This window comes from Orycteropus afer, unplaced genomic scaffold (assembly GCF_000298275.1).
Source record: "Orycteropus afer afer isolate SDZICR_OR568_19922 unplaced genomic scaffold, OryAfe1.0 scaffold00252, whole genome shotgun sequence".
In the NCBI taxonomy this organism is placed as follows: Eukaryota; Metazoa; Chordata; class Mammalia; order Tubulidentata; family Orycteropodidae; genus Orycteropus; species Orycteropus afer.
Genome location: NW_006921839.1, coordinates 3,818,030 through 3,829,353, shown reverse-complemented (window position 1 = coordinate 3,829,353; position 11,324 = coordinate 3,818,030). Strand labels below are relative to the sequence as shown.

At 35.3% G+C, this 11,324-nt stretch overlaps 1 protein-coding gene across 1 annotated transcript in view; it reads left to right on the top strand.

Annotated features, from left to right (window-relative positions):
* The first annotated feature begins 2,384 nt into the window (after positions 1-2,384).
* Positions 2,385-11,324, top strand: part of MTFR1 (mitochondrial fission regulator 1) — a 54,240-nt gene continuing 45,300 nt past the window's right edge. Inside the window, exon 1 of the mRNA XM_007949738.1 lies at positions 2,385-2,450. Within this exon, the coding sequence (XP_007947929.1) occupies positions 2,385-2,450 (66 nt within the window). The remainder of the gene's footprint in view (positions 2,451-11,324) is intronic.

The following is an 11,324-nucleotide window of genomic DNA, read 5'->3' as shown; positions in this document are numbered from 1 at the left end:
ATATATATATATATATATATATATATATATATATGTATATATATTGAGCTGGACACTTATAATTTGTGTACTTTTCTATGTGTAAATTATACCTCATTCTTTTAAAAAAGTGATGTTTTCCAATACCACATAAAACTACGTCCTTTTTCTCTGACCATTTTTGCCATTTATTTCTAACTTTGACATTATTCTTCTCCTTTTGCTCTTTTTATTCCCATTAACTGTCATATTATTCATTCATACAACTAATAATAGATGTTGATAACAGTAAAATGTATTTGTGTCATTTTGGGCATTTCATAGTAATCAATAAATATATATATACCCTTTCCTAACTTAGAGAGTTTTGGGGGTGCAATAGTTAAAGCATTTGGCTGCTAACCAAAATGTTGGCAGTTTGAACCCACCAGCCACTCTGTGGGAAGATGGTTAGGCATGCAATCTGCTTCCATAAAGATTTACAACTTTGGAAACCCTGTGAGGCAGTTCTGCCCTGCCCTATAGGGTCACTATGAGTCAAAATTGACTCCAGGCAGTGGATTTGGACATGGCTAGGTTCCAAAGATCAGGTCATTATGTGAAAATCAGCATTAAGCAAAAATGGAGGACAACTGTATCATTATAAAACTGCCAAATTACATTGTTATATAACTGCCAACCTACTGAGAATCATGACCCAACCAAGTTGACACATAACTTTCATAGCCAGCATTACTCTTGCCTCACTTCAGCATTCGTTACTGCCAGATATGTGTTGTTAATGTGAAAAATATTCAGATAGTGGATTTTTTACTGTTGTCATAAATGGAAAATGTCAAATAGCAAGATAATTGATAAGTGAGAAGAGGGTGTATTAGATCCCTGCCAGTGCTTGGCATTCTACTTTATATAATATATATATATATATATATATATAATTTGCCTCAAACCAAAACCAAACTCACTGCCATTGAGTTGGATCCGACTCATAGCAACCCCTCCTTGGGTTTCCAAGGCTGTATCACGACAGAAGTAGATTGCCCAACCTTCCTTCTGAAGAGTGGCTGGTGGGTTTGAACCAGCAGCCCAGAGCTCCCATATAAAGAGATAAGAAGCATTATTTCATTAGTTCAAATTAATTTACTTATTAATTAGTGAACTATGTTAGTAGTTTGGAAATTTCCAGTATGTTCCATTTGTGTAGAGCACATTAAAATGTTTATACTATTTTTTGTTACAGTTTTTCAAAGGATAAAAAATATTTAAGCTTTGGTGCATTTTACAAAATTTTGAAAGCATCTGTTTACCTTATTGAATCAAACCTTTTTTAAATATAATCTTACTTATTTTGTTGTTGTTGAGAGCATACATAGCAAAACATACACCAATTCATCAGTTTCTACATGTACCACTTAGTGATATTGATTACATTATTGGAGTTGTGTAACCATTTCACCTTTTTTGAGTTGTTCCTCCTCCATTAATATCAATTAACTCCTCCTCAAAGATCTGGTAGCGTAGTGCCTAAGGGACTTGACTACTAACCAGAAGACTGGTGGTTGAAACCCACCAGCCACTCCTGGAAGGAAGGTTGGGCGATCTACTTCTGTAGTGATACTGCCTGGGAAACCCCAAGGAGGGGTCGCTATGAGTCAGGTCTGACTCGAAGGCACATTAACAACATGGGTCCTATTTAATCTTTTGAATTGCTATTATCAATTGGATCCTTCATCAATAGTTCTTAAAGTTTAGCTAACCTATTGTTTGGTTTTAAAAAGTCCTCGGGATATTTTTGGTTTAAGGCTTAAAGATTATCTCAGAGCGAGAATTTTGCAGGTTCTTCTAGCCTCTATGTCTCCAGAAAGTCTAGAGTCCATGACACTTTGCCCATTTTTTTAGTTGTGTTGTCTTGTTGTTGAGTTGTAGGTGTTCTTTATATACTCTGTACATTAAACCCTTATCAGATGTGTGTACCCAAATATATTTTCCCATTCTGTAGGTTGTCTCTTTACTTTCTTGTATCAAATCCTTTGATAAATAAAATAGCTACAGTAGCTTTTTGTTGCTTGCAACTCAGAACTCTGACTAGGGGGGTGAGGGAAATATGTCTTTCCCCCTCTACCCCACTCAGCGTTCTCAGTATATGTATATTCAGACACACACACACAGTTTTTTTCCAAAGCTGATCACAAGCAAATATTGTGTTCTGTTAAGTAAATTTGCACCCAAAGTTTTAATATGTTTTAGACTTACTTTGTGAGATATGTTGTAAACAGTAAAGATTCTGAATAATTATTTCATTCTAACACTTACATTTTAAAATTTCAGTGTGCTTTGTGGACCATGTGCTGCTATGTATGCCTGAAATACTTGAAATGCAAATTTGGAGAGACTGAGCTATCTAAATGCTTGACTGGATTAAGCGCCTAGTTAGAATGGTGTTTCAGCAAGTTGGAGTAAGCATGCAATCGGTATGTGCACAGAATTCATTTTTAAAATCTAGGCATTTAGTTAAGTATTTTTTCTGAGGAAAAGTAGGTATTTTTGTATATGAGCAACATTTTGAACTCAGTAGTATGTACTTCTATTTCATTTGCTTACTATTTAAATCATAGAAGTAAATTTTTACCCAGCATACCTGAGTATTACTTTCTGGATTACATTGAATGTGACCAGTAAAAGCAATAATATTATTAATGAGGAAAAGTTTTAAATATATGTGGAAATCAGTGACTATAATGTTGTTGACTAACATTTGAAAGTGAATGTTGTAGAATTATTGGTATTGAATGTTGTTACAGTGTGATGTATCACACATTTTTTAAAAATACAAGGTAAGTCATTCTCTCCTAAAATATATAAAGAAAAAAAAAGTTTTAGAATAATATGGTAACTCTAAGTCAACGATGTTAGTTTTGATCTTGATTTTTTTTAAAGAAAATTTGTTAAAGAATTTTCTATTTATATAAGTAGAATTATATAATAATTATTATATAATAATATAATAATTATAATTTTAAATAATTATAAATTTGATTCAGATCAAAATATAAAAATATATATATACTAATGTAAAAGTGATAGAGCAGTTGTGCCAAGCATATTTTGTGGAATATTTGTTTTCATTTTCAAATTAAGTGTTATGGTGTTTCATGAGATGGAATTAAATTTTATTCTTTAAATATAGGCAGGTTCTATAATTTGAATATATAGAAGTACTTTTTAGTATATTACTTTCTGTTTTTATTTTGTGTCTTTTTCACCTTGTTAAGGTTTGAATCCTCTCTCTCTCACCCAGCCTCTTCAATGTTAAATCTGTTTGCTTTGAAGATAAAAAGCAAAGAACCAAATTACTTTTGTTTACAGCTACATAATTTTGAAATTATTAGCTGAGGAAAGCAATAGGAAAATAGCTTGTACAATTACTATTATTTTTATCTTTTTTGGTTATATGTTCCTATGTTCTGGACTCAATGGAGGTATACCACTTTTCTCATTTATTATTTACCAGCATTTATATAAAAGGGTAGGTTAACATTTTATTTTAGTACAGATAGCATTTTTTTTTTTCTCTTGATTCCAGAAAGAAGAGAAAGGAAGCTTTGTTATGTATGATTCCCAAAAAGAGAAGTTGTATGATTTATTTATAATTACTAAAATTGGTGGTTCAAACCCACCAGCCACTCCTCGCAAGGAAGGTTGGGCAATCTACTTCTGTAGTGATACTGCCTCGGCAACGCAAGGAGGAGTTGCTATGAGTCGGGGCCTACTCGACGGCACATAACAACAGCAACAATTATGATTTTAGTAAGAAATACAGTTTAGTGGAAAGATTCTAGGTTCTGGATTTAAGCAAATCAACTTTGAAATTTATTTCCGCTAGTTACTAGTGTAGAAGAATGAGAAGTCATTTAATATCTCTGAGCCTCAATCTCTTTATTACAAGATAGGAATAAGAAGAATTACTATAATGTTAACCTGTGGATTAAATAAATAACAGTCTATGTGAAGCGCCTACCACAGTGGCTTGTGTATAATTGTAGGTATAATCAATAATGGTTAGTTTCATATGTTTTTGCTTTCTCCCACCTCACCCTTAAGTCACACTAGTTTGACTAATGCAGGTAAGGTCAAAGTGCAGAATTCCATTTCAGTCAGGATTACATAGAGAACAAGCTTTATTTAAATAGGTTGTACAATGAGTGCCTTTGATCAGAGAATGGATGAACAAAGAGTGCATTAACTTGCTCCCAATATTGCAATCTGAATTCAGAGCCATTCTTACTGATAGTAGAAGAACAAGGTCATTTGTGTTTGTGTGTGTCTGTGTGTGTGTATTAAGGGTAACATAATCATCAACTTTATAATCAGTTAGCTGAAAATCTATACAAAAAGCAAGTTTTCTGTTAACATAAAGCAACTTGACCCTTTGTAGTTATAGTCTTCTTAGTTTCTAAGATCTTTTAGCCTGCTGCCTAAGTATAAAACTACAAAGGTATAGCTACCTAGATTTTTTCTTTTGGTATCTGAAAATTAAAAAAAAAAGCTTTCTTAACTCTACTTTTCAATGATAAATGGTATATTTCCACTGGTTTGATATGTAAATGACGTACTGTATTTGAAAGCGTTCCAAGGGCAGAGATTGCCTTTACCTATTTTATCTGCTTTTAAAAAAAAAATTGGAAACAAGCTCATACATCTATGATCAGTTCATTTTGGACAAGGCTGCCAAGTCTGTTCAATGGGGGAAAGAATAGTCTCTTCAATAAACGATTCTGGGACAGCTGGATTATCACATGCAAAAAAATGAAGTTGGACCCATACCTCACACTCCATATGAAAATTAACTCAAAATGAGTCAACAATCTAAATATAGAACTAAAACTATAAAACTCTTAGAAAATTACACAGGGATAAAGCTTTAGTAAGCTAATTTTAGACAGTGAAGTCTTAGATGTGACACCAAAAATACAAGCAACAAAAGAAAAAAATAGATAAATCAAACTTTATCAAAATTAACAACTTTTGTGTTTCAAAGGGCTTTATCAAAAAAGGGAAGAGGCAGCCTACAGAATGGGAGAAAATATTTGATAAGCACTTTATATCCAGAATATATGAAGAACTCCTGCAATTTGATGACAAAAAGGGCAACTCAATTAAAAAGTGAGCAAACTTGAATAGACATTTCTCCAAAGAAGATAAATAAATGGCTAATAAGCACATGAAAAGATGTTTGATGTCAGTAGTCCTTTGTTGTTGCTGTTAGGTGCCATCAAGTCAGTTTCAACTCATAGAGATCCTATTTACAACAGAATGAAACACCACCTGGTCCTGTGACATCCTCACGAATCATTGCCATGCTTGAGCTCATCATCACAGCTGCTGTGTCAGTCCATCTTATTGAGGATCTTCTGCTTTCTCGCTGACCCTCTACTTTCCCAAACGTGATAAACCAAACCAAACCCACTCCTATCTAGTCGATCCTGATTCATAATGACCCTCATTGGGTTTCCGAGGTGATAAATCTTTATGGATGTAGAATGCCCAGTCTTCTGCAGAGTGGCTGGTGATTTGAACCGCCAACCTTCTGGTTAGTAGTCAAGTGCCTTATGCACTGCATTGCTTGAGCTCCTTTCCCAAACATGATATCCTTCTCTAAGGACTGGTTGTTTTTGACAACATGACCAAAGTATGAGAGACAGAGTCTGGCCATTCTCACTTGTAAGGAACATTCCAGCTGTACTTCTTCCAAGACACATTTGTTTATTCTTCTAGCAGTTCATGGTACATTCAACGTTCTTCACCAACACCACAATTCAAATAAATCAATTCTTCTGCGATCTTTCCTATTCATTGTCCAGTTCTCACATGGATATGAGGTTATCGAAAATAGCGTGCTTGAGTTAGGTGAATCTTAGTCTTCAAAGTGACATCTTTGTTCTTTAACACTTTAAAGAGGTCTTTTGCAGCAGATTTTCCCAGTGCAGTAGATTGTTTGATTTCTTGACTGCTGCTTCCATCGGTGTTGATTGTGGATTCAAGTAAAATGAAATCTTGACAACTTCAGTCTTATTCCATTTATCAAGATGTTGCTTATTGGTCCAGTTGTGAGGATTTTTGTTTTCTTTATGTTGAGGTGTAATCCATACCAAAGGTTGTTGTCTTTGATCTTAGTAAGTGCTTCAGGTCTTTACTTTCAGCAAGCAAGATTGTGTAATCTGCATATTACAGGTTATTAATTAGGTAAATGCAAATTAAAACCACAATGAGATACCAACTCACATCTACTAGGATGGCAATTATCAGAAAAAGAGAAACTAACTAGTGTTGATGAGGATATAGAGAAATTGGAACCCTTGTGCATTGGTTGTGGAAATGTAAAATAATGCAGACACTGTGGTAAACAGTTTTGCATTTCCTCCAAAAATTAAACATAGAATGGCTATTAAAGAAAAAAAAAAATCCACTGCCATTGAGTTGATTCTAACTCATAGTGACCACCATTGGGTGTCCAAGGTAGTAAAACTATAGAAGTAGACTGCCGCATCTTCCTTCCAGGGAGTAGCTGGTGGGTTTAAATTGCAGCCTTCTGGTTGGCAGTCAGATGCCTTGGGCACTGTACTACCAGAGCTCCTAGAATTGCTATATGACCCAGCAATTCCACTCCTAGGTATATACTCAGAAGACTTGAAAGTAAGGACTCAAATAGATGCCCATACACCAATGTTCATTGCAGCATTGTTCATAGTAGACAAAAGTTGAAAACAAGGGTTTCGTTAGCAGATGAGCAGATAAACAACATGTAGTATATCCATATGATTTAATGTTATTCAGCCATGAAGAGAAATTAAATTCTGATACATGCTGGAACATGGATGAACCTGGAAAATATGCTGAGTATAGATAAGTCAGACACAAAAGGCAAATATTACATGATCTCACTTTTATGAAATTAGTTCAGGCAAATGTGTAGAAATCAATATTTACTAGTGGTTACAAGGACCTGGGAGGTAAGGGACAAATGGGAATTACTGCTTAAATGATACTGAGTTTCTGTTAAGGGTGATGATGAACATTTGAAAATGATTAATGGTGATGATGTACAACATATGAATGTAATTAATGTCACAGAATTGTACACATTAAAATGGCACCTCTTTATTATATATATTTTACTGTAATTTAGAAAAAAAAGTACAACCTTCGACAGTAGGTTTTTGTTTTGTTTTGGCCATGAGGACAACCAGTGCTGATCAGCATTTTTGATTTTACTGTACATAACATCCCTGCCACAATCACTACCAAACTACCATTAAAAAACAAATAGTAACCACTGATTGGCTTGTTGTGTCAATGCCTGCTGTGCCCAGTCCTTTTATACATATTATATATGTTCATTAGAATAACCTATTTTACAGATGAGGAACCTGAGGTCTACAGTGCTAACTGACTTAGCCATACTCATATGACTAAGTGGCAGAGCTGTGATATGAACCATGTCTGATTCCAAAATATCCCTCCCCCTTCATCCCTCCCCCTTTTTTGAGTGGACTTTTGCTATGTTTTGTAACAGAAGTGAGAAGAAAACTGTTAATGTTTATTAAAGGTACTTTATAAATACCTTAACTCAGTGCTTATAGACTCATGAAGTAGATATTGTCCCCATTTTACAGAAGAGAAATAGAACGTAGAGGGAGCAATGATTTGGCAAGTTTATATAAGCAGCAAATAGAAGAACCTACTGTCATAGCTGTGGAGCTCTAGTGGTACAGTTGTTAAAGCCTTTGGCTGCTAACCAAAAGGTCATCAGTTCAAACCTACTGGCTGCTCCACTGGAAAAAAGATGAGGCAGTCTGCTTCTGTAAGGATTTATAGCATTGGAATCCCTATGGGAAGTTCTACTCAGGCCTGTAGGGTCACTGTGAGTCATAATTGACTTGATGGCAGTGGGTTTCGTTTTGGGCTTATTGTCATAGGCAGGTCCGTATGCTACCATGGCCTGTATGTTTTCTCTTCACTGCCTTCCATTTTGCCTCAGTAATTGTTTGCATTTAAAACCATATGTTGACTACTGTCCAAACTTTCTCCTAAATCTGTATTTCTATTCTTAAGCAAAAATACTTTTAAGCTAATGAAAATAAGAATGGTATGAAGCTATTAATCTCACTGTTTATGTTGAAAAAAGGGTATACCTCTTATCTAATTTGTGTTAGTAACACATTTCCAAGAATGCTTGAGAATTGGACCCTTGTTTTCCTTTTGTGCTTTGAAGGAATGTGAATGTGATGAGTTTGAGAGTAAGGAGGAAGAGAACTGGAGAAACCATTTTCTTTGGTTTGGGATTTTGAAATTGTTAGTACATCTTGTTATCTCACCCCCATACCCTCAGAACAGGCTTTTCATTTTACCCTGGCTCCCTTGGAATTAAGAATTTGTTGGATCATAGGCTGCTTGAAAATTTGATTAATGGTATTTTCCCCAGAAAAATGTTATATATACACAGAATTTTACATGCGATTTAAGGGTTACATGAACTCCAGGATAAGAACCCCTGCATTAGTACCACATAATTTCTCTTGAGAGCAATATATTTATGTGAATTACGCTTACAGTTTTTCTTGCTAAATAGTTACTTTCAAATAATGGTATAGATCAAACCGGTCTATAAGAAATGAATTACTTAAAGCTTGGGTGTAGGCAACATGGATGAGACAGATGACAGCCTCAGATTCCAGCCTCACACTTCAACACTTCTACTATAGTATTTCACAATGTTAAAAAAGAACAAATTGCTTTCCTGTTGTCATCCTTCTCCTTGCTGTCATCACTTTTAAACACTGTTGCTAAATGTTATGGACCGTCATTACTAGACACAGACAACCATACACATAGACACACACATTCATTTTTTTTCAGATAAGCAGTTTTTATAAATAAAGCAAAGAATAGTTTTTCTGTTTCAATCTTCCTTAATGGAATTGAATTGTCTATTTCTATATTCATTGAGAAATCAAACTGTCTAGAATGACATTTTTTTTTTTCCTGTTTTCTCTATGACATCTGAAAATGTACTAATGGCAATTTATCTTTAGAGGGAGTCTTCCCCTATCCAAACAAGGACACTGACAAGACTGCTTCAGCCACAAGTTGAGGGTAGGAGATCCACTTGGGTCATACAGCCTCCCAGTGCACAGATGGTGACTTTTCAGTACCATCTGTTCACTATTTCTTCACAGCCATTTACAATTTCTCCCTCTCCATGAGGGCTGACTAGAAAAAACAAAATAAAACAAAACAAACTAAAGGAAGACCTAGTTTTGGAGTTCTTGGATATTAGCTGCTGTTTCCCTTCACTATTTTAAAGGTGATGGCTCCTGTTCTTTCCAGATAATTCAGTCATTAGCTACATAAACCCCTGCTTCTTGTTTCTTGATGCTTTGCACTATGCAGTTCACAAGTAACAGAAGAACATCATGTTTGTCTCTTGTGATTATAAAAAATAATCACATACAGCAATGTGTTCTTTACGTCCTTTAATTTTGTGGAAGAAGCCTAAATAGACTACTTATTCCTTATAAAGGAGCTTTGGTAGCATAGTGCCTAAGGCACTTGACTGCTTACCAGAAGGCTGGTGGTTCAAACCCACCAGCCACTCCTCGGAAGGAAGGTTGGGCAATCCTACTTCTGTAGTGATAGATACTGCCTCGGAAACCCAAGAAGGGGTCACTATGAGTCGGGGGTCACTATGAGTCAGGGCCAACTCGATGGCACATAACATAACATTCCTTATAAGTGAAAGCTGAAGCTTTGACCCATTTCTTATAGAGGGCACCTGGTATTCTCTCCTCCTAATATTAAACATCTTGGAAGGAAGATTGGGCAATCTACTTCTGTAGTGATACCGCCTCGGAAACCCAAGGAGGGGTCATTATGAGTCGGATCCTATTTGATAGCAGTGGGTTAATATTAAACAGTTGGGAAGATAATAGTTGAAACTTAGCCTTTGTGGCATGCTTAGTGAGGAATCCTAAAAGCTGGCAAAAATAGTAGTTCTTGACCTTGGCATATCCTTTCTAAACTTTTCTCTGTCGACTTTTTGCCCTCTTCATCTCCAGGCAAGGTCTTTGCTTGATGGAGGGGAGGAAGAGTCACTTTAGACTATGTAATCATCACATTGTGGTGCACAAAAGAGCATTCCCTTCTCCTACAACTTAGTAGAGTTTCAATTTGTGACTAATTACAAGAAACTCAGGAAAAGAAATGACTGAATAGTGTGATTATTATTGCCCCATGATTTTATATGTTTAAAGATTAAGACCTATTAAAATAGATAAGGTAAAGAGTTTGCTTAAATTTTGTCTCTGTTAGAATTACTTGCTTATCTTCTTATTTTTTCTTGACCTCTATGTTGATTTTGTAAAACTATCATGCTTCCCATTTCTTTCTAGTCAGATGTTTTTCTGAGTTCCCATATGTTCTTAGACTATTCTTGGGATACTCCTCTATATGATCTTTGGTATGAGTGATGTTTTGCTGCCCTTAACTATAGGTAAATTCTCATCTAAGCTTTTGAGTAACCTTTGTCTCATATATTTATTATTTTTTTTTTTGTAGTGATCGCTAAAGTTTTTTTTAATCCATTTTATTTAAATATAATTTATATACAGTGAAATACACAAAACTAAAGTGACATGGGTCAATGCATTTTTTTTCAGTGTTCCTTCCCCACTCCTCCCACCCCTGCCAACCAACAAAGAAAATTTCCCTCCATATATAAACCTTTCCTTTGACCCTCCACAACAACGAACTAATACTATATTTGTCCTTCTATGATTGACTTACTTCATTCAGCATAGTGTCCTCCAAGTTCACTCATATTATATGGTGTTTTGCAGACTCTACATAATTCTTTAGTGCTGCATAGCGTTCCAGTATGTGTATGTACCATAGTTTGGTCATCCACTCTTCCACTAGTGGGCACATAGGTTGTTTCCATCTTTTTGCTATTGTAAATAGTGTTGCAGTGAACATGAGTGTGCATATATATGTTCCTATCCTGGCTCTCACCTCTCTAGGATATATACCTAGTAGTGGGATTGCTAGGTCAAATGGTATATCCAGTTCCAGCTTCTTAAGGAATCGCCATATTGCTTTCTACAGTGTTTGTATCACTTCACAGTCCCACCAGCAGTATATGAGAGTCCCAATCTCTCCACATCCCCACCAGCATTTGTTATTTTCTGTCTCATTGAACCTTGCCATCAGTGCTGGGGTGAGATGGTATCTCATTGCTGTTTTGATTTGCATCTCTCTGATGGCCAATGATTGTGAGTATCTCTTCATGT